The sequence below is a fragment of the Trichosporon asahii genome (assembly GCF_000293215.1).
Source record: "Trichosporon asahii var. asahii CBS 2479 unplaced genomic scaffold scaffold00070, whole genome shotgun sequence".
NCBI lineage: Eukaryota > Fungi > Basidiomycota > Tremellomycetes > Trichosporonales > Trichosporonaceae > Trichosporon > Trichosporon asahii.
In genome coordinates, this window is record NW_014040855.1 from 806,895 (window position 1) to 834,126 (window position 27,232).

At 59.5% G+C, this 27,232-nt stretch overlaps 11 protein-coding genes and 1 non-coding gene across 12 annotated transcripts; 6 read left to right on the top strand and 6 right to left on the bottom strand.

Annotated features, from left to right (window-relative positions):
* Positions 1 to 174: 174 nt before the first annotated feature.
* A1Q1_04122 (uncharacterized protein) lies at positions 175 to 1,500 on the bottom strand (the record flags this gene model as incomplete). The annotated part of the gene is made up of 1 exon (XM_014322499.1): positions 175 to 1,500. One exon carries the CDS (start codon positions 1,498 to 1,500, stop codon positions 175 to 177), a length of 1,326 nt encoding a protein of 441 aa, XP_014177974.1.
* Positions 1,501 to 2,212: 712 nt separating this feature from the next.
* On the bottom strand, positions 2,213 to 3,168 carry A1Q1_04123 (uncharacterized protein; the record flags this gene model as incomplete). Its single annotated transcript, XM_014322500.1, has 2 exons — positions 2,213 to 2,341; positions 2,416 to 3,168. The coding sequence occupies 2 exons, from the start codon at positions 3,166 to 3,168 to the stop codon at positions 2,213 to 2,215; spliced, it is 882 nt and encodes a 293-aa protein (XP_014177975.1).
* Positions 3,169 to 3,440: 272 nt separating this feature from the next.
* A1Q1_t517 lies at positions 3,441 to 3,529 on the bottom strand. The gene has a single exon. It is a non-coding gene; the product is annotated as a tRNA-Val (tRNA).
* A 90-nt stretch (positions 3,530 to 3,619) lies between these two features.
* Positions 3,620 to 5,486, bottom strand: A1Q1_04124 (uncharacterized protein; the record flags this gene model as incomplete). Its single annotated transcript, XM_014322501.1, has 5 exons — positions 3,620 to 3,677; positions 3,730 to 3,749; positions 3,787 to 5,201; positions 5,248 to 5,302; positions 5,373 to 5,486. The coding sequence occupies 5 exons, from the start codon at positions 5,484 to 5,486 to the stop codon at positions 3,620 to 3,622; spliced, it is 1,662 nt and encodes a 553-aa protein (XP_014177976.1).
* An 827-nt stretch (positions 5,487 to 6,313) lies between these two features.
* On the top strand, positions 6,314 to 8,534 carry A1Q1_04125 (uncharacterized protein; the record flags this gene model as incomplete). The annotated part of the gene is made up of 5 exons (XM_014322502.1): positions 6,314 to 6,908; positions 6,969 to 7,601; positions 7,649 to 7,861; positions 7,900 to 8,307; positions 8,398 to 8,534. 5 exons carry the CDS (start codon positions 6,314 to 6,316, stop codon positions 8,532 to 8,534), a joined length of 1,986 nt encoding a protein of 661 aa, XP_014177977.1.
* A 2,191-nt stretch (positions 8,535 to 10,725) lies between these two features.
* A1Q1_04126 (uncharacterized protein) lies at positions 10,726 to 11,421 on the top strand (the record flags this gene model as incomplete). Its single annotated transcript, XM_014322503.1, has 1 exon — positions 10,726 to 11,421. The coding sequence occupies one exon, from the start codon at positions 10,726 to 10,728 to the stop codon at positions 11,419 to 11,421; it is 696 nt and encodes a 231-aa protein (XP_014177978.1).
* A 3,315-nt stretch (positions 11,422 to 14,736) lies between these two features.
* A1Q1_04127 (uncharacterized protein) lies at positions 14,737 to 16,194 on the top strand (the record flags this gene model as incomplete). Its single annotated transcript, XM_014322504.1, has 1 exon — positions 14,737 to 16,194. One exon carries the CDS (start codon positions 14,737 to 14,739, stop codon positions 16,192 to 16,194), a length of 1,458 nt encoding a protein of 485 aa, XP_014177979.1.
* A 473-nt stretch (positions 16,195 to 16,667) lies between these two features.
* On the top strand, positions 16,668 to 18,971 carry A1Q1_04128 (uncharacterized protein; the record flags this gene model as incomplete). Its single annotated transcript, XM_014322505.1, has 3 exons — positions 16,668 to 16,766; positions 17,001 to 17,141; positions 17,205 to 18,971. The coding sequence occupies 3 exons, from the start codon at positions 16,668 to 16,670 to the stop codon at positions 18,969 to 18,971; spliced, it is 2,007 nt and encodes a 668-aa protein (XP_014177980.1).
* A 183-nt stretch (positions 18,972 to 19,154) lies between these two features.
* On the bottom strand, positions 19,155 to 20,071 carry A1Q1_04129 (uncharacterized protein; the record flags this gene model as incomplete). Its single annotated transcript, XM_014322506.1, has 3 exons — positions 19,155 to 19,287; positions 19,390 to 19,766; positions 19,814 to 20,071. The coding sequence occupies 3 exons, from the start codon at positions 20,069 to 20,071 to the stop codon at positions 19,155 to 19,157; spliced, it is 768 nt and encodes a 255-aa protein (XP_014177981.1).
* Positions 20,072 to 20,716: 645 nt separating this feature from the next.
* On the bottom strand, positions 20,717 to 21,763 carry A1Q1_04130 (oxidoreductase, short-chain dehydrogenase/reductase family, putative; the record flags this gene model as incomplete). The annotated part of the gene is made up of 3 exons (XM_014322507.1): positions 20,717 to 20,988; positions 21,103 to 21,631; positions 21,698 to 21,763. 3 exons carry the CDS (start codon positions 21,761 to 21,763, stop codon positions 20,717 to 20,719), a joined length of 867 nt encoding a protein of 288 aa, XP_014177982.1.
* Positions 21,764 to 22,816: 1,053 nt separating this feature from the next.
* On the top strand, positions 22,817 to 25,486 carry A1Q1_04131 (phospholipase D Active site motif protein; the record flags this gene model as incomplete). Its single annotated transcript, XM_014322508.1, has 6 exons — positions 22,817 to 23,491; positions 23,672 to 23,954; positions 24,007 to 24,227; positions 24,271 to 24,755; positions 24,816 to 24,921; positions 24,962 to 25,486. The coding sequence occupies 6 exons, from the start codon at positions 22,817 to 22,819 to the stop codon at positions 25,484 to 25,486; spliced, it is 2,295 nt and encodes a 764-aa protein (XP_014177983.1).
* A 494-nt stretch (positions 25,487 to 25,980) lies between these two features.
* Positions 25,981 to 27,160, top strand: A1Q1_04132 (uncharacterized protein; the record flags this gene model as incomplete). The annotated part of the gene is made up of 2 exons (XM_014322509.1): positions 25,981 to 26,399; positions 26,449 to 27,160. The coding sequence occupies 2 exons, from the start codon at positions 25,981 to 25,983 to the stop codon at positions 27,158 to 27,160; spliced, it is 1,131 nt and encodes a 376-aa protein (XP_014177984.1).
* Positions 27,161 to 27,232: the final 72 nt, after the last annotated feature.

Here is a 27,232-nt window from a genome sequence, read left to right on the forward strand (position 1 = left end):
GTGGAGGTGGAGGTGGAGGCGGAGTAGGTGGACATGTGGGGTAGGAGGTTCAGCAGTGAACATTCTGCATGCTACCGTTTGCGATACTGCCAAGGGAGGCGAGAGATAGTGTGCATAAGGAATAGAAGTACAAAGAGGTTTCCGCTCGATTCGGGCAAACGCCAATCGAGACGATTACTCGAGATCCAGTGGCTCAACGCTCGGGTGGCGCTTGAATTGGGGCAGGGGCTTCGCAGACTCGTACTGGTAGTATTTGCCGGTCATGAGCTTGTAATACTCCTCACCGATTTCCATCCTCCACTCGTCGAGGGTAAGGAGACGGATAGGATCATCGAGTTCGGCCTCGGGACGGCTATACGAATCGCCTTCTTCCTGCAGCTTCTCCTTCACGTCCGCGACGTGAATGGCAATCCAACGGCGGACCCTGTCCGCGGAAGTCTTAGACGGTCCGCGCCCGTCGCGCTCGTTGGGGTCCGGAAGCATGTTAACCGGCCAAGTGTCGTAGCCTACAATCGTCGCCTTGCCTTCGTCCCATTCAATGAAGTTGCGAGTCATCACCATCAGCAGACCAACGAAGAACGGGGGGTGCTCCCACTGGTCCTGGATCGACTTGACAAACTCTGGCGATGTGTTGAAAAGCACCGTATATGCGTTCGACTCAAGGTGAAGGTCGTATTCAAACATGGGGTTGATGGTTTCCCACAGCTTCTCGCCCAGGATATCCTCCACGAGGTCCACAGTGAACACGGTGTCCAAGAAGGACTCGCGCGCTCCACCCCTTTCGCTGTAGTGCCTGTCGAGGTGGTAGAGTCCTAGAACGAAGTCGCTGAACTCGCAGAAGTACACAGCGCAAGGATCGGGCTTGAGTGGGCCAAGGGCTCTGCGGTTGTCGTCAAAGCCGTCCGGATAGCGAACGAGGCGTGGCCACTGATCGGGGTAGAACAACCGCCCGTTTCTCTGCACCCATTGCGGAACCCACGGCGACGGTCCGAACAAAGAAGCGTTCAGCGCTGCGTATGCCGAGTCTTCCGATTCCGAGTCCGACCAGTCATCCGAATCCGAGTCTAGGCCCAGATTGGAATGGACGACGTCGTACCACAAGCTGCCCACCGGTCCGTTGATGTCCAACACATCCGTGCTGTCAGGCAACGACGAGAAACGCACACCAGACTTCGTCACCGCCCAGACCGGCTTGGCCGGGGTAGTGTTCCCATCCTCCGAATCCGAATCCCACGTATCATAGTCGTCCTCTGACTCCTTGTGCGGTGTTTCGGCCATCTGCTCTAGAGTTAGGTGTCGATCGCGCTGGTCCACTAGTGAGCGCATCTCCCGACTAGTAGCGCGCAGAGCACGCAGCACATTTGAGTCCGCGGCATCGATCACAGCGTCCAGGATGTGGGGATACGCGTGAATGTCAAGAGGTTGCTTGATCTCGGGGTCTAGGCGAGTCTTGGTGCGTTGATGAGGAGCGTCGCTCGCAGAGGAGCGGGAATTCGTCATGGTTGCCAATTGCAGGCGGATCAACTGGCAGAGAGATTAGTTGTGACTGGGAGAAAGAGCGAATGGAGGACGTGGAGGGGCGGAAGACTGTAAAGAACGAGAGGGGAGAGGGGCACTCGCCCTGCTCTATGGACCAGATGCGGGCGCGCGAAAGTGGAGGTGGAGGTGGAGGCGTGTCCTTTGTAGGTGCCTATTCCACCGCATTAGGACTGCTAGGACTGGCTTATAAGAACAGTCTGGTGGAGTTCTAATGCAGTATCCTGATGGGCTGCTTCACCAACCTTGCTGGGCTTTCTTACGAGGAGTCTCAATTCTTGGGCAGCGGCTCGTAGCTCGGATGGCGATGGAAGCGGGGCAGCGGCTGTTTCGAGTGATACTTGTACTCCGGATCCGCCATGAGACAGAAGTACTCCTCTCCGACCTCCTCTCTCCATTCGTCGAGCGTAAGGAGGCGAATGGCGTCTGCCATCTCGGCGTCGCTGCGAATCGGCGTCTCCGGCTCTCGCACTATGTCCCACTCCAGATCCTTCCGACGTGCCTCTGCCTCCTCCCACTTCCACTCCCGTACGAATTCAGACCCGTAGATGGTGACCCAGCGTCGCACGCTGTCTGCAGCGTTGACCACTGGTCCCATACTGTCTCTCTTGCTGGGATCTGGTAGCGTGCCGACGGGCCAGGTTTCGTACCCAACGATGGTGGCCTTTCCCCGCCCTTAGCCGTAGTTCCACACGAGAGCCTCGAGGAGACTTCCGAAGAAAGGCGGCGCGTAGCCCTCCTCTTCGATGGATTTCTCAAACTCCTCGGTTGAGTTGAACAGGACGGTGAACGCATTCGTGCCCAGCTTCATTCCTTCAAACGGATCAAGCGTGTACCACGACCACGTGCCCATGAATCCCGGGTCGAGCGTTAATTTACATTCAGCACAGTGTCGAGGAGAAGCGGGCGCTCTTCCCCGGGAGAAGGCCGGTAGTATTCGTTTAGGAGGATCAGTGTGAACCAGAAGTCCGGAAAGTCGCAGAAGTACACAGCACAAGGGTCCGGTCTCAAGGGCCCGACTCTCGGCGTGTCGTGCTCCTCATCCAGATCCAATCCCGAAAGGTAGCGTACGAGGGTCGGCTCAGCGAGGTACCAGCCCTCGTTCTCGTCGACCCACTCACGCACCCACGGCCCTCGGCCGTAATCGCTCCGCTCGTCGAGAGCGGGGTCGTCCCAGTCGGCGTCGGGGCGGGCGTAGTCGTGCCACATGAGCAGGATCTCGCCAGACATGTCCAAGACGTCCATTTGCGGAGGTGGGGAAGTGAAGCGAAGTCCTCTGTTCGTGATACCTCGTAGAGGGGGTGCGCGGGTGCCATGCGTCTCCGCCTCAATCCTCCGCCTCTCAAGTATCAAGATCCGCTCCTCCTCGGTCACGTCGTCCGCCCACGGGTTTGGCCCCTCGCGGTCCGTTCGGAGGGAGACATGCCGTTGTCGACGGTCAACCTCGTCGCGCAGCTCGCGACTTGTAGCCCGTAAAGAGCACAGGGCTTCCGGTGACGCAGCCTCGATAACCGCATCCAGAATGTGCGGGAACGCCTGAATATCGAAGTGCGCATAGTTGGAAGAAGCGTCGAGGCGCGGCTTCTTGCTCGGAGCGCTGCAGTCGGGCACACTAGTAAAGTTCTCTGCCATGGTTGTCGTTTCTGTGTTGCGCAAAGGACCGACTCTGCCGCTCCGATAGCGACAAAGCAAGCGAGGGAGCTAAGTGAAGCGATGTGGTGCTATTGCAGCCTGAGCTCGTGGTCGAAAGCACAAGTGAACTTTGGAGGTGGAGGTGGAGGTGGAGGTACTCCACCCTGACGAAATTTCTGTGCTCGCTGACTGGCCCTCCAACGACCTCTCTTCTCCCTCCCAAGCCTCCGGCTGCGCGTAGACGAGCGAAGAGCAGACGATGGCCAAAAAGATGACCTCTGGCGGGGTCGAACCGCCGACCTTATGCGTAAATCTGTACGAGATGTTAAGCATACGCTCTAACCAACTGAGCTAAGTGGCCTGGATAACTAGATGTTCGCGAGTTCTCCGCTGGCGTCTCGAGCCCTCGCACAATCGCGTGAAATGCGGCAGTGGCGGCAGTGCTCTGGATCTACGCAGACTGTTGTCTTTGCTCAAAGGTGACAGTGAAGAGGGAGAAGGTAGGTGGGCTTCAAATGGTAATTGATACATTTCACTGCAGTACTGCCGTACACTACTCACGCCTCGATCTCGAGAATGCTCTGGATGTCAGCTCAGTGACCTGTAATGTGAGCTCACCTTGCCCTTCTTAATCTCGTCAAGCGACGGCATGCGTCCCTTCTGGATGAGGTCGCTCGCCTTGGAGACGTAGGGGTCGCGGCCCATGGATGCAACCGTCTGGACCTTTCCGCCCTTAGCTTGATAGAGGACGAACTTGAGGGCAGCAGAGTCTCCGTCGAGATACTCATCGTCGTGGGGCACGCCGGTGGAGACGTAGCGAAGACCCTTGCCGACGCTGGACCAGAAGATGGGGACGAGCTCGAACGCGGTCTCCTTGCCAGCGATCGTGGCGGCGACAGTGCGCCCGTGGTTGCCCGCGACGTTCCAGTGCTCGACACGGCGAACGTTACCCTCAGGGTGCTGGGGATAGTGCGCGATGTCTCCAATTGCGAATACGTTCTGGTGACCCTTGACGCGCAGCTTGTCGTCGACAGTGACCCCACCGTCTTTCTCGAGCTGGAAGCCGGAGTCCTTCAGGAAACCAGTCGCGGGACCAACACCAGTGCCCATGATGATGATGTCGGCAGGAAGAGGCTCGATGCCCTCAGCATGCAGCTGGAGCTTGTTGCCGTTCTTCGTGATCTTCTCCACGTTCGCGCCGAGGTGGAATTTGACGCCCTTGCCAGCCATGTCGGCGACGATCGCCTTGCCGAGCTCCTTGTTCAGGACAGCCTCGAATGGAACCTCGTCGACACCAACGACGTTCAGGCTCTTCGGCTGCTTGGCGATGATAGCACCGGCGGCCTCCATACCGATGAAAGACGTGCCGATGATGACGATCTCCGCCTCGGGACCGAGCGCCTGCACGACAGGCTTCATGTCGTCGGGCGTGCGGATGGTAATGACACCGGGAAGGTCCTTGCCCTCGATCGGAAGGCGCTTGGGGAACGCACCAGGGGCAAGAATGAGCTTGTCGTACTTAATCTTGTCGCCCGTCTTGGTCGAGACGGTCTGCGTCTGGGTGTCGACACCAGTGACCTCGGTGCTGAGCTTGAGGTCGACGCCGAAGTCTCCCTTCAGGACCTCAGGCGAGCGCCACTCAATCTTCTTCGCGTCATCAATAAGGGCCTTGCTGACCTTGGGACGGTCGTAGGGCGTGACATCCTCCCTCGAGATGAGAACAATCTTGCCAGCGTAGTTGTGCTCGCGCAGCGACTCGATGGCGTGGATACCACCACCGCCACCGCCAATGATGACAACAGTTTCGTTCTCGGTCGTGGAGACGGGCTTTCGCGCCTTCGGGATAACACGGCCAACCTTCGACTTGAGCTCCGACTCAGGCGCGGAGATGATGATTTTGCCGTCCTTCTGTTCCGCCTTGTACTTGTACAACGAGTCGAGACCGGGCGAGTCCTCGATGTCACCGGTGCACACATTGAAGCAAGCGCCATGCCACGGGCAAATAATGCGACCCTCCTCCGTAAGAACACCCTCTGCGACAGGTCAGCTAATGCGCAAGTCTGCAGCTGATAGACTCACTAGCAAGGGGAGCACCGTACTTTAGCGTTAGCGAGAGTGCCACACCAGACTTTAGCTACTTACGTGCGTGCAGTGGGCCGAAGTAGCGTGCTGATATTAGCTGCAGATAAGTTACTTCAGCTTACAATCTCTCCCTTGACGTTCGAGACAAGGACCTTGCCCTCGCCGACCTCGACCATCTTCATGGTACCGGCGGGCAACTCCGAAGCGTCAATGGTAGCGGTTTTGATGTCGGACATGGCTCTGAAGCTGATTCTGCAAAGTAGGGAGCTAGAAGGAAGTGTTGTGCGAGGATTGACTAGCCTTGGGGAGCTTCTGAATGCGCTGCGAGCTACTGAGAGCATAGAGAGACGTGGATGTTGTGGATGCTATGTCTGGAGGTGCGACTATGACGTCTTGTCTCCCAGCCAATCAGGGGAGGCCTAATCGGCATCAAATCCTGTGGCGACTCCCACTGCGCTCCGAACTCCGCTGTGATGCATGCCGAGGCCGACAGATGTCAGCAAGATGGTTGAGGATGAGATGATTGCAGACATGGGTCCAGTGCATGTCTGAAGCATGTCTGAACATCTGCAACGGGCAGCTGAGTCGAAAGGTGACAACCCACTAGCCGGCCCCTGAGGATCCAGATTGGGACGCTCGCTTTGGACCTCTAACTCGAATGAGCCGCAGTTCACTGTGTGAGTGGTTAGAAGCCTGGTCTGTCGGTAAGGTCTTTGGAACAATGGAGTCAAAACAATGCCGACTTGCACACAGCGGCTTATCTCATGGATCCTTAAGCTGCTGTCCATTGTTCTCGATCGTCAGAACAGGTCGAGCGCTATTGTCTCCGCCGATTTGGGTGGGCATGGGAATCAGCCTGATTAGGATCTGAGGATCAGATGACATTTAGGTTACAAATCGGCAACTAATGGCCCGATAAGGCGCTTCGGACCTGGCCGGGTTAGACTGAGGCTTGGCTTCGACAGCCTTGACCGCTTTGGCTGGTGGCCTCGAACGCGAGAGTCACTTAAGCATATCGGCGCGCTGGCGCAAACGCCTTCCCCCTAACTTCTTCCTACCTACCATGACGGTGACTACCAGCCCCGACACGTCCAATACAGCGCACATCGTCCTGCCTACGACGACGGCCGGCTTCGCCCTTCCAAAGGACGTCGACGCGGCTGCCGTCGCGTCCGCTTTGGTGGAGAAACTCGGCACCGCTCTGTCTTCCTCCGACGGCAGGGCACTTGCTGACCTCCTACTTCCGACCGGATACTGGCGCGACGTTCTCGCCTTCACTCGTGACTACAGATGCTTCTCGCGACCTGCCATCACCACTGTCTTCGGCGATATCGTCCCGGAGCAGCAAATCCGGAATGTCAAGGTCTCGGACCTTCCCCCGCCGGAGGTGCAGACACCTTACCCTGATCTGGGATGGGTCAAGGTGCACTTCACGTTCGATGCTGTGGTCGGAAGGTGTGGGGGCGTCGCTCGACTAGTGCTCGACAATGGAGAATGGAAGGTGTGGACCCTGTTCACGACGATCGACGAAATGGCAGGACACATTCAGAAGTTTGGCTACCACCGGCCATATGGAGAGCACAACGCAATGGAGCCGCACGATGAGAAGCGCGCGAGGGAGCGCGAGTTCGCCGACCACGATCCTGACGTCCTGATCAGTGAGTGCAATCGCTCGTTAGCGGAGGGACACTTGCGAAAGCTGACATCAGTCGGAGCAGGACACAATGGTCTCGCGCTGGCGGCTCAGATGAAGGCGTATGGTCTCCACCCTCTGATCGTCGACCGGCAATCCCGCATTGGCGACAACTGGCGGAAGCGGTATGCTTCGCTGTCGCTGCACGACCTCCTCCATGGCAACCACCTCCCCTTCATGCCTTTCCCCACGAACTGGCCCTTGTTCATTCCCGCGGGGAAGGTCGCCAACTGGCTGGAGTCGTATGCCGAAGCCATGGATCTCGACATCTGGCTCGAGTCAACCGTCGACGGCTCCAAGTCTCGCTGCGACGAGGCGACCAAGTCATGGACCATGAGCGTGCTCCGCACTGTCGACGGCCAGATCATTGAGCGGACTATCAACGTCTCTCACGTTGTGCTCGCAACCGGTCTCATTGGTGGCAAGGCTTACATGCCACCCCTACTGCCGGGGCAGGCCGATTGGGAAGGCGAGATCAAGCACACGTCTCAACACGCTGGCGGTAAAGGGCTCGATGGTAAGCGTGTCCTTGTCATTGGGTCGAGCACGTCTGCTCATGATGTCTCGGTTGATCTCGTGAAGCACCACGCAGAGGTCACGATGCTGCAGCGCTCGCCCACGTTCGTCATGTCGTTCAAGTCGGGTCTGCCTATTCTCTGTGAGTGAAGCTGATGAGAGCATTGGGTCTTCGAGCTAACGATTCAGCCGGCGGTGGATTGTACTCGCAAGCGATGGCGGAGCGGTTCCCGGTCGAGGTTGCCGACCGGATCGCAGACGGCTTCCCTCGCCTCGTGACGCGCGCTCTCGCCAAACGTGGGACGGCGTATCTCGAACAGGCAGACGCTGAGCTGCTCTCCGGCCTCAAGAAGGCTGGGTTCAAGACTTGGTCCGGTCCCGACGGCACTGGCTTCATGACCTGTGAGTGCTCCTTGCTACGCCATGCTAATTCACCGCAGTGGCGCAAGAGAAGGGCGGTGGCTTCTACTTCACCTCTCCCGGCGGCGGGAGCGACCTGATCATCCGCGGTGCCATCTCCGTCAGGTCCGGCGAGGTATCTGCCTTCCTGCCCGACAAGCGCGTGCGCTTCAGCGACGGCTCGGAGGACCAGTTCGACCTGGTGCTCTTCGCGACAGGCTACACCGGCTTCAAGGAGACGGTCACCGAGACGCTGGGTCCGAAAGCGGCGGAGAAGCTCGGCAATGTCTGGGGCCTCGACGCTGAGGGCGAGATGCAGGGCATTGCGCGGTATGCGGGCATTCCGCACGTGTACCTCGCCGTCGGCAACTTTATGAGCTCGCGGAGTATGAGCAAAAACATTGCGATGCAGATCGTCGGCCAGCGTGATGAGACGTGGGGCGAGCCATGTGAGTAGTCATGAGGGAAGCAGCCAGCTGACGAAAGACCTGGCGCACCACGGAGAGTGAAACGGCAGCCGATTTGTCAGATTCCAATAGACAAACCAAGAGATTATGCAGAACCAACCCTTCACATGAAGTCCGCCAAGACCCAAGATGACAAGGAACGGCCTCCACCAGAGGTTAGTCGTTCCGCCAAGCCGTTGAGCCGTGCCATGGATCTTGGAACGGCGTGATCTTGGGAACCGATTGGCGGTGCTGGGAACAGCCTTCTTTAGTGCTTATCGTCACTTGGCCATGCTTGGCGAGCACGCGAGCAGTCCTACGGACGCTGATACTACTGATATGCGGGACCATCGCGGAAGGAAGCCGAGGCGGCGACCTGCGGGGGCCGGGCAGTGTATCTCCTGCAAGAATGCTGCGCCGTGCGCCGCGGCGCGCCAAGTGGCACCGGAGCGTCCAATGCGTACGCAGCGTACCACACCTCCGGAAGACATTAGCCATGACGTTCTCCACAATGCCGAGCCTTGGCCAGTCTATGCTCCTATGCGTCTTGATGCCGTCATGATATGGAGGGGTCAGATCTTGGAAGCGGTGATCGTCGCAGTTCCATGGATCGCGCACGACGCAGGGATTGGCGTTCGATCGCGTCTCCCAATCCCAAGCTTGGCGGCTACGCGCCCGGAACAGTGGGACAGCAAGACGCCCATGGACTGCGACTGACTCGCGTCAGTGTCAGAATGCGCGCCCGCGCGCCCAGAACGAGTTATGCCCGAGACGCGCTGCGCTAAAGTGCCTCTTGCGTGTCATGCCCAGCACGGCTGGCATGGGCTGGCACGCCTTGCGCCCACGCGCCAGCATGCCGCGCCATGACTCACCAAGAGCGCGCCGCCAAGGAAGCCACGAGCCACGAGCCACGAGCCACGGCGCGCTGAATGTTTTGGTCCAGGGCAGCATGGACACGTTCGCTAGCCTCGCCCACTCCTCGCTAGAGCTCGCTAGCAGCTGCAAGCGAAAGCAAGTTCTGTCATGTCCGTCGATCACCGCGACCCTCAGACGCGTACGCAGTCGGCAGCGCTGCAGCCTGCAGTCAAGAATACAACGGTCGGAAGGTAATTCCGCCGTCCTGTGTCTCGCGCAGAGACAAAGGTCTGGACAGCGTGGACAGACGCGCTTCAGGATGAATCGCAGGGGGAGGCAAACCTAGTCTCCTTCTCACCCTTCTTCCCCTGCAGATCTTGAGATCTCCGTGCGCAGGCATGCTTGCGAGCTTGCGAGCTTACGAGCCTGTCATAGGCGCGAGTGCGCGAGTACAGGTCCATGTTCGGCTTTGTTCGCCCGGTAGTGCTCCATCCCTGGGTGCAGGACGTGCAGAAAAGGGGAACTGTGCAGGGAAACTGGGTTGCGGGGGGTCATCATCTCGCGAGTGTCTTTGGGCCATTAGGCATGAGGCCCGAGGACGGAGGAGACGGAGCCAGGGTCGTACTTACCCGGAATGGCAAGATTTGGCACGGCATGAAACGCACGGCGTGGGAGCAGAGGAACAGAAGACGGTCTCTCGGCATCTTGCCTGGACGGGAGGCTGATCTTGCGGCTACTTGGCCGTCGCCTGCCCTGCAGCCTGACGCCGGACGCCGTCTAGCCCTTTGCCCTTTGCAGTTCTCTGCAGCACGACTACTCTGTGCAGTAATGAACTGGAGAAGAGCGAGGATCAATTCAGGACTAGCAGAGAGCCATTAAGACCAGATGACCTGCAGAATGGTGCACGAGTGAGGAGAACCCACCCCGACATGAGGCTCAGGGCCAGGGCCCCAGAGAGTTAAGCCTGTGAAAGCCGGGCGGCCCTTTCACGCGTCGTCATACTCAAGACAACCACAAGACATCCACGGGCTTGGCCGTGAGCCCTCTCGCTTCTTGGCTGCCATCACTAGCATGCTGCAGGACACTGTGCAAGGGGTTCTGTTATATCATACCCCGGGCTCTCACTTCCACTGACGGAGCATCGTTTTTTTTTTCCTCTTTCCCACTTAGCCCAATCCACGATCCACTAGTACACATCTACGGCCTCCATTCCATCGGCCCCGCACCAAGACCACCCAGCACGCTTAGCACGCTTAGACGGTTAGCGCCTTTGCTCGGCGCTATCGACGATCCCACTGAGGTGCTGCGCGGAGATTGATCCACCCCATCCACCCACGCGTGAATCACACCGACAGACTCCCTCGGTTCGCCCTCCGCCCCTCGCCACCATCAACTCGCACTATATTAATCACCCCGGTCCAGCAAGCCGGGTCCACTAGTCTGCGCGTCCCCCATCTTTTCAACTCCCATCAGCCATCTCCGTCGACTTGATCAAGACGACGACGGCGACCCCGTTCATTTCCCACACTCACTACTCGCTGACCTCCGAACCTCTACGCAACCACCATGGGCTTCTTCTGGCGCAGGAACAAGCGGCAAAACTCGCAGCCCAAGATTGCGCACATCGAGCACATCCGCCCGGACGGCAAGGCGCTCCCCGACACGCCGGCGCCGCAGTACGTCCCGTACAGCCAGCGGCCGCCCGGCGCGGGCGTGGCCTCGACTGCGTCCACGCCCTCGAGCAGCAGCCGCTCAACCCCGCCAAACGAGTACACCGAGTACATGTCGCGTCCGCCGCAGGGCGCGTCGTCGTCGCCGCAGAACCGCTCCCCGCTCTCGTCCCCGAGCTACGGTAGTCCGGGCCATGGAGGGGGGAGGGGATGGCGGCGGGCTCGCGCCGAGCCGCAGCCTGAGCCGCTCGCGGAGCAACTCGATCGACCTCGGCCCCGTGTCCCAGCCCACGCTGAGCGCGACGCTCGCGGCCGTGCGCAACCCGGACTCGTTCATGATCCCCGACGAGGAGATCTTCTCGGAACAGGAACACCAGGCGTACACGGGCATGGTGCAGCGGCAGGCCACCATGAACCGCGGCGTCACGCGCAAGAAGAGCTACTGGAAGAGCGGCCGGTAATCCGCCGCGGCGAGGTAGAGACACCGTACACCCCTCCCATCCGCAACCACTCTACGGACACTGAGCACGAAGCTCATCCATCAATCCACCATCACTTTTGTCATCCACCCATCCATCACTGTCTTTCGTGAATTCGTTTCAGAAGGAGTCTCTATAAAATGTACATAATCGAGCCCTTTGCGGCTGAACATACAAGCAGTAAGCGTATGCCATGCAGGAACAGTTGTAGCGGCCTCCCAGCGAGGCTGCCAGAAGTCCAGAAGCTGCACACGTCGTATCCGGTACTGACTCCAACTCACGTCGACTGACATGGAGATAGCGCTGCTGACAATGCGGTGAAGCTGCGAGCTGCGAACTGCGGGCAACACAGTGGAATGTCTGCATGTCTGACTGCGACAGGTGAACCGCGACTGCGCTCGGCACATCAATGCTCGGCGTCTTGGAATCACTTGGCACAAAGCATAATGACGCAATACGCCGCATTCCTGCAGGTCGCTCCTTTGATCCTTTGACCCTCTGCCTCTGTGGTGTTCTGCGGAACCCTGCATCCCTGCGGATACACTTGCTGCGCGCATGATCATGCATGAGCGCCGCTAGCGCTGTGTGCCGGGGCGCAGGGGCGCAGGGGGCAGGCAATGTGAGAGGGTGAAGGAAAGGGGGGGGGGCACGGATGGTGGCGCACAGAAGGATATGGAGGGGGTCTGTGCTCTGTGTGTGTGGGTGGCTGCATGGCGCGCATGGCGTGTGTTCGGAGGCGTCGAGGACGTCGGGGGCTGGGGGAAGGGAGGGGAAGGGGGCACATCGGGGATCGGGGTACACAACTGGGGTCTTGAAAGCGCAAGCACATAAGGAGAGAGCGCCCCTTCACTGTGAGCAACGAGGCGAGGGCCGCGAGGGCTTCTGGTGAGCTTCGTCCTGACTTCACCGCATTCTCCCGGTCTCCGGTCTGAGAGCCAACACGCATGAGGCATGATAACAGTATCCGTGCTTCGGAAGAACGAGTGCGCAGATGGATAGCGGTGCAGTCGACAGAAATAGACGGCAGACGTCTTCTCCTGTGCAGCTTTTCTTCTGCGAACAACTGCGGATGGCGGAGGATTGTGGAGGCGAGATTGCAAGATCGGCGTCTTCCCTGTGCAGCGTGCCTATCTCACCGCCATGGCTGTTTTGAGTCTGGATCTTGAGCGTCTGGACTGTGTGCACTGCGCATGAGGGTGCAGTGTGCGGACGAGGGAGCATTGTGCGCACTGTGTGCACAGTGGGGCAATGTGCTGCGAGTTTGAAGCCACATTGTGCTTCGAGGGAAGAAGCGAGCAGAGGAAGAAGCTGCGGAGCTCGGACTTGAGTCCGGGCCAGGCTTTGGTCACGGTTCTCCTGTATCGCTCAGTCGGCTGGGCCGGCTGGGACATTGACAGCCGATGCTCAGCGTTCTGCGTCAGCTGACTGTGAGATTCGTGAGGTTTAGAGTAGGCGGTGAGCTACCAACCTCAACTGACGTGAGAGCATCCCTTCACGGACTATCAGGAGGAAGAGCAGGGAAGCGAGCTTGAGGGGTGGTCAGTGGAGGCTGGTGATGTTCCAGCACAGTTCGCCGGTTGCTGAATCAGAGCATCCAGCGGTTATAACATACGGTAGAGAGGTGACGGGGACGACTCACTTTCACGCCTCCACGAGGCCTCTCTCTTATATCCCGGTCCGGGGTGCCTGTCATGATTGCGGCTGTCCTTCCGCTCTCTTGTAGCTACTTATGGACAACGTCTGTATTAATAGCTCGGTAGCCCCTTGAATCTTGGTCGAGCCAAGTGACCACGGGAGTTGTGGGGTGGCAGAATGGACAGTGGCGGTCAACGGGCTCGCTCTGGCGCTGTGGCAGGAAAAGCACCAGCGTCTGACAGCAACGGCCAGCATGCATGGCGGATATCCCCTCTCCTTCGTTCGCCTTCTGCATGACGAGTTGCATGACGAGAATGCCGCGAGGAACGCTCTCCCGTGGACGTCTGAAACGAGCTCTTTGAATGGCATGCTCCACACTCTGAAGTCTCCGCATCAGCGCTTCCTTATGCATAAGTCTTCATAAGCGGCGGACGGCGGACCGTCAGAGGCGGGTAGATTCCGAAGCAACGTTTCGCTTCGATACGAACATGCTCTCGGACAGGTGAGATGACAGGTGACGGAGACGTGACGAGAGCGGGTCATGAACCAGGGGTAATCCGGTCCCGCTCGCCACCGAGGAAATCACTCTCCAACCTTCGGCGAGGCACCCTGTCCTCCTTTGTCCTTTGTTGGCTACGTACTAGCGACCATTGTGCTTCGTTCTATTTCAAGAGTGTCTGGGGCTCCTGAGGGAGAGTGGAAGCACAAACTGATTCTGTGTGTACTACTTGCACGAAATCTCCCTGTGCCGAGAACCTCCCCCTGCTCCAGTCAATCGAGGTCGGGCTCTGTCCGTAGCTTCTTCGTTGTTTGTGCCTCCTTCGGAGATCCCTCTCCCCCCTCTACGCTACACAGGGCTTTCACAGTCCCCTACAGAGGTTTCGTGCTGAAGCTGGGCCTCTTGGACAATCAGGTGCGCCATTCCATGAGATCGTGTGTGGGGACGCCTTGCATCGGGTGAAGCGCCGACTCTTCTGCCTCTGAAGGCACCTAAATCATCAGGCTTCAGCAGTTCACACACCAACACACGCACCTTCCGACGCCCAAGGTTAAGCTCCAAGGCTTCCGGTGTGCCGCGTCTTGCCCCAGACATGGGCCAGACATGAGCGAGGTGCCTTCCCGCCTTATCTTATCATTATTCATTCTGCAGACCCAGAAACGTCTGAAACGACCGAACGACCCTCAGTGTCCCTCGAGGCGGTGACTTGCCTGCCTCTTCGTGTACTTCGGTTCCGCGCCGTCCCCTTCCCGTCATTCATCAAATGCCGCGCCGAGCTCCTTCGGTGACCCAGACAACTCGGAGGGTGCGGCTCCTGTTTCATGCGAAGCCGTTCACTCGGCCCGCCCGTGGCGGTGCACTGCAGTGCGCCGAGAGCACCGAGGAGGCGCCGTGGCTCTGCCTCTAGACTCGGGGGCCAATGCTGGGGGGCGTTGCTTCGAGCACTTGGGATTCCTGGGAACGAATGAATGCCTCCATTAACGAACCTCTGGCCACACCCGGACTTTGTTTGCATCCGAGCCGCCTTCCTTGTCGTAAAGATAGAAGCCTCGGGACAGGAGCGAGCGTCGCACTAGTCGTCCGCAGGGGGTAATGGACCCGAGTCAGTCGGTTTGGGGTCTGTGGCAGCTGTCGGGTTCGTGGCGAACACTCCAGCCAAACTGCAGCGGGGACCTCCCTTAACAGGTGTATATAAGACAACACGACGCATCTCCCAGCGCCAGCGCTCGAGTCTCGAGACCGACAACCCCCCGCCAACTGACCCACACTCTTTTACCGCCGAACTTCGTCCAAAATGATGAAGCTTTTCGGTCTTTCGCTCATCGCCAGTCTGGCCGCTGCCAGCCCCATGAAGGCAATGACGCCCGAGCCTCGCGCGTGGGGCTTCTGTGACAATCCAGGACGCCTTATAGCTCTGAGCATCGACGCCCATGGTCAGATCGCCGAAGAAGACCCGGACAACATCCGTAAATATGGAGGCTACAAGTTCCTCGACTTCCTCACTGCCCTGAACGAGACTACCGACATCAGCAAGGCTGACAAGGTGTCTGTCATTGCGTATAAGGAGTGGAGCGAGACGTTTGTCGGCGACCCGAACGCGGATGACTCGGCGCGCAACCTGATCACGAGGATGGGCGCCGAAGGATTCTCTGAGCTCAGATACGCTTTCGGGGTCGCTTCTAGGGAGCTGGAGAAGATGGGCTCTGACCAGGACCGCCGTGGTCTCGTCATGATCGGCGCCTCCTTTGCTGAGAACCAGGGTTGGGTTGCCGACGAAGTTAACAACCTCAAGAACAAGGGCATCCGCATCAACTACGCTCAGCTCACCGTCCACGACGACCGTCGTGTCAAGGGAATTGACCCGGGTGTCGCGAACGCCATCAGGGAGACTGGAGGCATCGCTATGGAGATCAAGAACAAGGAGGACATGGACAAGTTTTTCCACGACGCCACGACGAACGGTCTCACCCACAACGACAACAAGTGCAAGCGCACTGATATTCCGAAGTCTGGTGGTCCCCTCGGTAACGACATTCACAACGTCGGCCAGTGCATTTCCGACAACGAGGCTGTGTACACCTACAAGCCCACGTCCGAGGACCGCAACCTCGTCGAGAACCTCGAGTACAACATCGAGCTTGTTTCGACCGAGCGCCCCACCGTCATTGTCGCCACGTTCATCAACAAGGTCACCGGCCAGACCTCCTCCGTCACCATCAGCAAGCGCAACCCCTTCGGCCGTCTTACCGGCCAGGTCCGCCCTCCCGAGGAGATTGAGGTTCGCGTCAAGGTCACTGGCGCTGACCAAAACGACTGCCAGTACAAGATCAACTCGAACATCAAGCCGACCAACCCCAAGCCCTCTACCTCCTCGCAGGCTCCTCCTCCTCCGTCGTCGTCGGCCCCTCCTCCTACCTCTTCGTCGAACCCTCCCCCTACGTCCTCGTCGAACCCTCCTCCTTCCTCGTCGTCGAACCCCCCTCCTTCGTCCTCGGCCACCCCTTCCACTTCCTCCTCGTCTCAGCCTACCCCTTCTGCCTCGTCCGCGTGCCCCACCAACGCCACTTCGACCGTGATCCAAACCTCGACCATCGTCTCGACCGTGACTCAGACTGCCACCGGTAACGCGACTCAGACCGTCACTGTGACCCAGTCTGCCTCTGCTTCCCCTACCCCCACTGGTGACAACTGCATCTGCAAGTGCAAGTGTGACCAGAAGGGCGCCCAGCCCATGCCCCGCTTCGAGCTCTAGGCTCTTGTCGCCTAGCCTGCATGGTCGCCTGTTCGTGACTGTGCCAGGTCAGTACAGTCGCTTTCCATAGGACTTTATAGCCCCAGATTAAGTTTTATCCTTTCTTCTTTCAGTTTGCAGCTCGCTGGAGCGAACGCAGTCCGGCGCATCGGCAAACAAGATGTCGTCATTCAGTCGCAGAACTCTACCTTCCTGCCTGGCTTGCACCCTACGTTCTTAGTCAACTGAGGGCAGAAGAAGTGTCAAAAAGGATAGTCAGATGGTCAGCGTCTTGCCCGCCATGCTCAGCGCATCACAAGGAAGACAGGTTTCGCATGCACGGAGGGGCTTTAAGGCCGAGCACGTCAATACTGAGAAACTCTGCGAGAGCTGTCTGTTACGTAACAACTCTGTATGCGCGCACCGTGGGAGACCCCGCGACGCGTTTCATTTCGCGCCGCCCAGATGACCTCCTTTCGTCATCGACCTCGACCATGTCTGGCGACCGCTCGCAGGCGCAGGCGCTGTACAAAACAGGTCGCCAGCTGTACGGCGAGAAACAGTATGCGGAGGCGCTGTCCAACTTCGACCGAGTGAGTTGTCCTTCCCCCGCACCTCAGCACTGCCGTGCGATAGAGTCCGCCTTTGGCGTTGTTGTTGTTGTTGTTGCTGTTGTTGCTGCTGTTGTTGTTGTTGTTGCGACCAGTGGTGGGCCAACCGACGACCTCATCAGGTACAGCTATCTCACTCTCCCTTTCATCCTTTCACTCAGCCTCAGTGCTGTTCTCTGTCAGCAGCTTCGTTGCTAGTGTCGTAGCTAACTCCAGGCGCTCTCGCTCGGTGATCGTAGTTGGAAAGTATTGGACGGGAAGGCGGCATCGATGAATAAGCTCGGTGGACCTTGGCAAAAGTCGGCGCTAGAAGTCGCACGAGCTTCGACGAAGAAGTTCGGCAAGGAGGTACACCAGGTGAGTTATTTCGCTCGACGGTTCTGGGCAGCTGGTCGAGGATCTGTTTTAAGCTGACATCAGACGTGGTTCCGGCTCGGCATAATATGCGCGGAACTCAAATTGCTCGACGAAGCAGAGGTGGCCGCGAAGCAGGGTCTTGCCTTCTGTCCGCCATCAGCGTACGACCAATACTACCTTTTGAACTCACAGATCACCGAGGCTCGCCAAAAGGCGGCGGAGGCGCAGGCGAAGCGTGAAGCCGACGACAAGGAGGAAGCCAAACGAGCGAAGAAGCGCAGGACGAACTACACGCATCTCCTCAATGCTGATGTGCTTCTGTGCATTGCTGAGCAGGGACTGGAGGTCGACCCTCACATGGGTTTACGCCTTGCGGGCGTCTGCTCAGCTTGGCGTAACGTCGTTGTCTCACATGCACCGCTCTGGCGCCGCCTGGTGCTCACGCGCCGTCGGCCAGTGGCCAAGCTTGCCATGTTTGTCGAGCGCGGCAAGCGTCTCTCAGAAGTCACACTCCGATATCCCCTCGACGACGACCGACTCGCCCGCGAACTACGACCACAGATGCGCGATCTGAAGCGACTCACGTTTGATGGCTTCTCCTTCGACCAGATCGTGCGCTTCACGGACAATTGGCGCGGAGCGTGCGCCCATCTCACCGACCTCACTGTCAAGAACAGTGGCGGGGATAGACCGACAACCAAGCGTCCGTTGTTCTTCGGTCTGCTCGACCCGGACGCCACCAGCTTGCGCAGCGCGGATGTGCCCGTGGGCAACACGGCGGTGTATGCGCCGCAGGACGTCGTGCCCCGCTACGGCTCGAGGGAGTGGCTGCCCCGCGCGGAGCAGTTGTCCCAACTGAAGCGTCTACGCCTGCACAGCGCCGAGCTGCACATGACGCTCGGGAGCCTGCTCGCTCTGATGCCGGCGTTGGAGTGGGCCGAGCTTGACGTGACTGCGCCGCTACCTGCATCGACTGAGCGCACCGACCTGCCCTTCCTGAAGCACCTGCACCTCGGCAACCAGCGCGCTCTGAACTTGAACCACACCTCGCTCCCGAGTCTTGAGGCGCTCTCGCTCTACCGTTCCGGTGCGCAAGTGCCTTCGTTGGACCTCGGCCGCTTCCGCTCGCTCACCTCCCTCGACGTCGGATTCTGCTACATCGGCACACAGTTCGTCGACTTACTTCGTCAACTCCCCAAGCTTCGCTTCCTCGGCCTGGCGGGGTGCAGCATCCAGACTGACCTTCTGGAGCATCTTGTTGTGACGCAGGGCAAGCCGGCGCTGCTCCCTGAACTCTGCGCGCTCAGTCTTGCAGCCAACGACGAGATTACCGCTGGCCCCGTTCGTCGTATTGTTCTGAGCCGCAACCTTGGCGCGCTGGACAACCGGCCGAAGCCGCAGGCTCCGGCAGCCAAGTCGCCCTTTGCCCCGGCGGCGGGCCCGTTCGCGCCGAAGCGCTCCAAGGGCCAGCCCGTCTCACGATCCCAGTCTTCTAACGGAAGCAAGAGTCTGTTGCGTGCCAGCTCAACCAAGTCGCTGCCGCCTGCCTCAGCCCCTCCGCCCCCGAGCACGGCCGCGATCACGTTTCTGATCCTCGATCACTGCCAACATCAGTACATGGACACCGGCGTGCTTCACGGTCTGAAGCGGTACGTCGGTTTCGTTAGTTTCGGGAATCCGCCGACGGTCAGCGAGGACCGGATCCGCGGCCGAGGGGCTTTTGACTGGACCAAGGTGAGGAGCCCGACTTCGGAGTGTTATCTCAAGAAGCGTGAGGCTGAGGACAGCTGGTACGTCCACCACAACTGCAAGATGGCCAAGACGGCGTGAGTGACGGAGCAGCGCGAGGCCGCTAGGCTGTGGGGGTGTGAGAGCCTGAGGGTGTGGGCCAGGGACCGGGATGTGGCAGACAGCAGACTCAGCAAGCAGCATGAAGGAAGGAGCGTCTGTAGCACTATTCATAATGACATGTACATATGGGCATCGCAATGTTTCCGTGAGGCGAAGGGGATCTTAGACGAGGAGGGCGAGTGTGCCGGCGGCAAAGACTGCAGCAAGGGCGGGGACGTTTCGGCCGGCCGTCGATGCCAAGGTATCGCTTCGCGTGAGCTTTACTCTGTTCTCCCCTATCACTGCCGCAACACCACTGTCGAGCTCCATCAGGCCTCCCAGTCCTACAAGCCCTACCAGGCCAACGAGCACGCATGAGACATCTCCAGGACAGGCGGCAGTGGCGCAATCGACTCACTTGTAATACGCCCCTCCCTCGCTCAACAAGAAGCGCTCCGGCATCTCAAACTTGACATCAGGCACACCGGCGCGGGCGCAGAAGTGCCGGCCATACTCGACCGCATAAGCGACGTCGGGCGCCGAGACGCAAGTAACGGCAAGGCAGCGGGGCATGATGCGCTGCCAATCCTGAATGTCAGCGCGAGTCCAAGTCCCAGGTCCAAGCGTAGCGAGGACGGGGATGCCGGGGATGAAGACGGCAGCGGCTGAGAGGAGGCAACCCCTACAACCTCCCCACTCCCTTCCAGCTGCTGGTTCCTGATCTGTCCTCATGTGACCTGATCTGTCCTGATCTGTTGAGCTGTGCGCTGCTTGTGCGCCCGACCTCTCCGCCAGCTGCCAGCATGGGAGAGAAAGAGAAGAGAGAAGCCGCCCAAACTCACAGCGAGGCCGCAATTGATGGTGATCGCTGACGGGAAGTTCTTCGTGTTGCCGGGCATGTCGTGGATATCGCAGAATTCGTTGTGACACTTGATGAAGCAAGCCGAAGCCTGGGTCTGCGTGGAGAGGGCGAATTGCTCGGAGGCCGGGATGGCTAGGGCTGAAGGAACCAGCGGAAGGCTGAGGAGGAGAACGAGCACTGGGCTCAGGAAGGAGAGGGAGAAGGGGAGGGGCCGGAGGAGTGCTGATAAGAGGTACATGCTGTTGCTCGACCTGCGAGGTTGGGAATGGGAAGGATGTCGGCGGAAGGAGAGGAGATAGCGATAAAGGTGCTCGAGATGAGATATCGCGGGTCGAACAGGAACTGATTGGATTGCGAAACGGCGCCTCGAGCTGGCGAGAGATGAAGAGATGGTTTGATTGGATTTCGAAACGCAGCACACCCGTCGTCTCTCGTGGCCACTGGGTCTTATATCGCGCTTTCTGGCATGGAGGGTGAGCACCCCATACGCCCAACGAGGACAATAAAGATGGAGACGAAAGAGGGTGTGCGCCACTATTGTTTTACCGAGTCTGGCCTGGCTGGCCACGGCTGGCCACGGCTGGCACGGTGGTGAGGCACAATGGAGGGGCGCAGATGCGCAGATCCAGCCGTAGAGACTTTGGAACACTTCTTTCATTCTTAAACTGGTATAAACATAACTTCCGACTTGACTTTTCCCTACGTAGATGCACCGAGACATGTGTCTGGCTCAGGCAAGCTCGAGGCACGGGTCCATGTCTTGAACCCAGACATGCGGCGCACCCTATTCTGCGCGCCGTTTCGGGACAACAGAGACTTCCTCTTCCTCGGACCATCGAACCACGCTCGGCACGCTCTGCGCCGCAGCGCCTCGTATGCGCGCCTAGCCCAGGAATCCACCGTCGACGTTCCAGGTCGCGCCGTTAACAAAGCTCGCCTCCTCGGAGAGCAGGAAGGCGATGACGTCGGCGACCTCCTCCGGGCGGCCGGGGCGGGCCATGGGCGTGAAGGGGGGCGAGGTCGCGGCGGCGAGCAGAGAGCCGGCACGGGGGTTGTTCGTCAGTGGCGTGTCGATGAATCCGGGGGCGACGTTGTTCCTGTATGTCAGTGTGACTGGGAGAGAAGCGAGCAGGCTCGAACGAGGAGTAGGCTGGGCTACAGTTGACAGGCGACGTGGACAAGAGTGAGACTAGCCTTTGCCGACAGGAAGATCATGGGCGACCCTCGCCGACTCTCGCCTGCGGTCCGAGCCTGCTGGTGGCTACTCACACACGGATTCCGTCCTTGGCGACGTCGCGCATGGCGGCCTTGGCCATACCGATGACGGCGTGCTTCGAGGTGATGTACGAGGGAATGTCGGGGCTGCCCTTGTATCCCAGCACGGACGAGATGGACACGATGGCACCCTTCTGTCCGCGTCCCTAATCCTCGCCGGCAGCCTGTCCTGCTTCTTCATGGCGCGGAGCTGCTCGCGAATGCAGAGGAAGACGGCACGCTCGTTGATGTTCATGACCTTGTCCCACTGCTCGGACGTGCACTCGTCGAATGGGGCGTGCAGTCCAATGCCGGCGGCGTTGACGCCGTAGTCGATGCGCCCGAACGACTCGACTGTGCGCTGGTGGAAGTCGACGACCTTGCTCTCATCGGCGACGTCGCACACGACGATCAGCGTCTTGACCTCGGCGTTGATCTTTTGCAGCTGCGCCTGAGTCTCCTGGAGACCGGCCTCGTTCAGGTCCACGAGCGTGACGGCGCTGACGCCGCGGGTGACGAGGGCTTTGCAGGTTGCGCGGCCGATCTGCGGTCAGTACACGGTGGAGGGAAGGTGTGATCGGAGATGCCCGACGAGCAAACAACAACTCACGCCGGAGCCGGCGCCGGTGACGACAGCGACGCCCTGGAGCTGGTTGGGGGAAGCGGTAACGGTCATGCTGAAGGAGATGGAGAGTGAAGTGAGAAGGACGACGAGGCCAAGGGAATGTGGGCTAGACTATATAGCGATGAATGGAGTCCCCATGAGACGTGTACTCGGTTGCCCATTCCATTGTCCGGGGACCGGTCAACACGGAGAGGGAAGGTGAGTGTCAATGTTCGGGATACGGCAAGTTGGGAAATCGCGCACCAGGTCGGCCACCACAAGTAACCGATCCATACGCAGGGCCGCAGGCCTTGCCAGCGGATGCAGCGGAGGTGGTCACCAGACCCCGTGTCCACCTTGGCTGGCTTCTCGGGGCCCGGACTCGCCGGACATGAGCGAACACCTGCGACTGGAAGAGTCTTGCTCGTGGCGCCATGTGGCGTAGGGGTGAGTGTGGAGTCTCCACACAGTCTTTGTGTGCCAGTTTACACGTATATCAATGTTGATAAGATTTGGGTGGCAAATGTGGTGAGCGTCAGAGAGCGGCGCAGAGTGTTCCAGTCGCATTCCAGACATGCCGCCCGTGCCCGCAGCTGGTGCTTAAGCCGCTCTAGCATCGACTCTTGTTAGCGGTCGCTCGGACCACCCGACTCCGCTCAATGGCCCCCTCGTGCCCAGTGCCCCGCACACCACACACAAGCGAGGGGCCAAGAGAGCAGACACCGTCAAATGCATGCATGATCTGCAGAGACTGCCCAGAATGGCAAAGTCTGACTCACAACCACTGCCGTCTTGCTTGGCACGTGGGCTCTTGCATCCAACCACACCCAACTCTGTCATCCGCAATTCTATTTCTTGTTTGCTCATCGACCCCGGCACAATCTCTCCTATTTTCATCGCTCAACCCAGTCTTGTCATCCTCACTCACCTCCTACTTCCATCGTCCACCATGCCTCTCCATCTCGCATAGACAATCCGCACGACCTGTACCACTCTTAGACCCTCCACCGTCCTCGTGTCCTGTACCGACCTTGCAACCTCCAGCACCGACCCAAGCATAACAAACCAGCACTAATCGCTCATTCGCCCCTCTCACAACACCGCCGGACGGACTAGACGCACACCATGGCCGCTGCCGTTTCACCACTCGGCACCAGCCCTAACAACCCCAATCGGCCCGTCTCACCTCCACCTATCCAGCCCCTGTCCCCGTCCACCCCCGCACGCTCCCCCGCCATCCTCGCGATCCAGCGAGCAGCTCCGCCTTCCCTCAACGGTACGCTCGACTCGGTCGTCAGCGGCCGCGACCTTGTTGCTGCCCACGAGAGGGATCATAAATCAGTCTTCATCCCGGAGCCACTCTACACCTTCCTCCGAAGTCCAGATCACACGGTTACGGCATGTCTCGCGAATTCCACCGTCGACACCTCGGTCCGGGTCATCGCTGAGCACCTGTTCGGGCTGGGGAACGGCTCGTTTGGTCTTTGGACCGGCGAGAGCGTCATCCGGCCCAAGCCTCCGCCCACGCCCAAGGGTGTCAAGCGATGGCTTGAGCGGCTAAGCTTGGGCAGGAAGCAGAAGAACAGCAAGCTCAAGAACAGGCTCGGCGCCGCCGACGAAGGTTCCAAGGGACAGGCTGATTCGAGCACGGCTGCGTCTGGGTGCAGCGATGAGAGCGACTCCGACCTCTCCACCGAGGACCACTACAGCCGCATGAAGCTGCTGTCGCCGCCCCAGCTCGACGAGGTCCGCCGCTGCGGCCAGTGGCGGGGTTCAGAGCCTTCGACCCTCTTCCTGAACGTGAGTAGCAATTGTTTATTCGTGATTCGTCGCGTTCGCGCGGAGCCACCTTGATGAATGGACGGTCACACCTGTCTCAACCGGGCCCAGGCCGGAAGATGCGTGACCCGGTCACTCGGGCCTGGCTTCTTGGCGCTGGTCGGCTGACATGAGCGAAGTGGAAGTGCTGACGAGCCGCAGATCTTTGCCCAGGCCTTGATGTCGCTCGAGAAGAATGTTCTGAACGGCATGGTGTCGCCGCCCTTAATGGCGGGGTGCGGCGTCGTGCCCGTAACAGTCATCTCGCACACATCCGACATTGTTCAGCACTACGCCGACCTGATTGTGAACGCCCAGCGCGAGATCATCTTTACGACGAATGTTTGGGAAGCGTCCGAGTCGTCCAAGACAATCGTCGAGGCGTTCCGAACCCTGTCGCAGCGAGTAGCGGACCGGAACGGCGAGAAGATTGTCGTCAAGATCAGTAAGTCGTGTGACGTGTTCAAGGCTGCGGAACATGTGCTGACGTCAACCAGTGTACGATCGGGGCGCAGCTGAGCACAGCGGGGCGCATCAGATCGTTAGCCCGCGGGAGTACACCTCTGCCGACATAGGACTGCCGGCGCCGGACGAGATCCCGAATGTTCAGCTCGAGGTGCAGAACTACCACATCTACCCCGTCGGCACGTTCCACCAGAAGTGTGTCGTGATCGACCGCAAGATCGCCCTACTCAGCAGCAACAATGTCCAGAACCGGGTGCGTACAGCTGGCATTTTACGTGATGGTAGCTAACCTCCAGAGCGATGTCGGCTTCATGGCGCAGTACGAGGGCCCGATCGTCCAGTCCTTTTACGACACGACGCTCCTAGCGTGGTGGACGAGCTTCAACCCCCGGCCGCCCCTCGTGTATGAGCGCATCAAGTACCCCAACAAGTTGACCGCGGCCGACTTCCAATTTGGTGCGGAGAACCCTGCGGTTGAGCCCAAGGGCGACCTGGACGTGTTAGCCGAGCGCACGCGGCAGAAGCTGGCCGAGCCGACGTTCAGCGACAGCGGTAGTATCGGCAGTGAGACGCTGGGCGACGGCGTCAGCTCGACCAAGAGCCGGGAGCACAATTGCGGCCCGCCCCTGCAGCCCGTGCTGCTGCACAAGCCGCATGACCCGTTCCCGTTCGCACTCGTGAACCGCACGCCCCGTGGGCGCCGCGGGCACGGGGACGCCTTCGTCCCTCAGAATCAGGCGTGGCTTGCAGGTTTCAAGTTTGCAACGAAGAGTGTGTTCCTGTGAGTACCGAGCGGAGCGAGCGAAGCGAGTTTGTCTCGGAGCGTGATGCTGACTGCCAGGCAAACCCCCACGTTCAGCGCGAAGCCGGTCGTCGCAGCTGCTCTCGACGCCGTACGCCGCGGCGTTCTCGTTGAGATCTACGCCGACCTGGGATACGACGAGAAGGTGAGCTTCGTTTTCCTCTACTGCATCAAGCTAACTCCAGGGCGAGATCTCTCCCGACGGCAAGATCAACCGGCAGGTTGCTGTGTACATGTACTCCCAGCTCGAGGAGGAGGCCGAGAAGGATCTCCTGCGGATATACTGGTACACGCCAAAGGGGGACACGACGCCGATCGGGCGCACAACGCACACGTGCCACATTAAGTTGATGATCATCGACGGCCAGATCGGCGTGCAGGGCAACGGCAACTGCGACTCGGCGTCGTGGTATCACGCGCAGGAGATCAATGTGCTCGTCGACAGTCCGCAGGTGTGCGCCGAGTGGCGCGAGCGCCTCGACGCGAACCAGAGCACGGCGGCGCATGGCCGGGTGTGCAACGACGGCGTGTGGCGCGACATGGACGGAAGGTCTATCGCGTCTGTTCTGCCTACACCGACACCGACGCCGAGTGTGACGCCGTCAGCCCCCGCCGTCTCCATCGCGAGCCCCGTGCCTTCCTCGCCGTCCAAGTCGGCTACCAGCCTGACCCTCGGGCTGAAGAGGCGCATCAGCCGCGGTGGCAAGTAGTTCTAGCCCCGTGGTCCGACGAGCATCCGAGCCGAAGGCGAGGTTGCGAGGATGGTGGGAGTGAGCGATCCCTACACTCAATCGTCGTCAGTGACATCCCACTACCTTCCTCAGCAATCTTCAACCACAGCGACACCGCGAACACTATCCATTCCGGTCACTCACTACCTCATCCCACACTCTTTTACTTTAATCTAGCTTATTTCGCTTTGTAGTAATCTTTGTCATAGACGTTACGGGAATGTACTTGATTTGTATGCGTGATGATTGCGGAAGCGAAGGCTCCGCAGGAGCCGTAGCATCGCGATGGTGGAGGCTAGAGAGTATGGCGAGAGTGTTGGTGGAGGTGAAACGGTCATGTTTCAGGGAGAGTGGAGGCGGGAAGCGCGCGATTGTTGACACGTTAAGAGTCTTCCTCCACCTCTCATCCCATCTCACCTCATACCACCTCTCGACTCCTTCGACATAGGAATCGACATAGGAATAAAACGACCATGTCGTACCTCTCTCCATTGCTGTGGGCCTTCCTGCCTCCACAACTAACCCAGATCCTGCTCCCCTTCGCGTCCCAATTCCTCCCCTTCCTCTTCCCCCCCTCTGCACCAGGATCGCAGGGTTACAGGCGGAACTATCGCCTCCTCTTCACGACGCTCGTAACGCTCTGGCTGGCGTATACATTCGTGACGCAGTCCGAAGACCGGGGGCGGAGCTACTACGACGTCCTCGGTGTCGGGTATGGAGCCGGCGAGGGAGAGCTCAAGAAGGCCTTCCGCGGTCTCAGCAGGGTCTACCACCCCGACAGGCAGGGGCGGCTGAGCGAGCCGGAGATGGAGGTCGCGAATGCGCGTTTCGTGGCGATCCGGAGAGCGTATGAGGTGTTGTCAGAGCCTACGACGCGGTTCGTGTATGACCGGTGAGTTATCCGCGCATCCACCACGAGTACATAACTGACCAAAAACCAGGTTCGGCCCCTCCGTCGCCGCATGCACATCCTGCAAGTCCCTCCGGGACTACATGCAATCGGGCCTCATGTCCTCTGTGTCCTTCTACATCGCCGCTGTCTCTGGTCTAGGCATCCTCGCGCTTGCGAGAGCGGCACGGGACGGCGCGTACTGGCGTTTCACGGTCGTTGGCGTGCTTCTCGCTCTGGAGCTGGCCATCGTGCTGGCTCCCGGATCGCCCGCCGCAACCCCCTCGCACGACTCGAACGACGCCTCTGATCCTACGCCTCTTGATCTCGCCAGCCCTCCTGTGTCCGCCGCTTTTGTGCCCTTCGGTCTCATCGGGAGGGTGATTGGAGCACTCCTCGGGAGAGTGTTCGACTCACGACCCCCGTTCCAGGTCGTCCGCCTGCTTCGCGCGCTCGCTACGGATGTGGGCATTGCCATCTCCCAGCTGGCGGGGATTTGGGCCGATCCCCCCGCCGATCCCGAGGCTATGGCCCGCTCCAATCTTGCGCTCGCGAAGGATGTTGCGAGCCAGGCTGGCACGGCGCTCAACTCTACTGTCGGGCCTCTGCTCGCCTCTGGCACGAGCGAGGATGAGCTCAAGGACAAAGTCACTGATAGACTGCTCGACTCGAATGCCGCCAAGCATCCCGCCGTCTTGCCCGCTTATGACACGCGGATGCGCCAGAATATGCGCGACGTCCACCTCCTCATGCGCCAGCAGTAGTGCAGATAGTGTAATGAAGTCTTTGGATCCATAAGAAGCGAGAGAAAAACTACGTTAGGACGTTAAACGGTA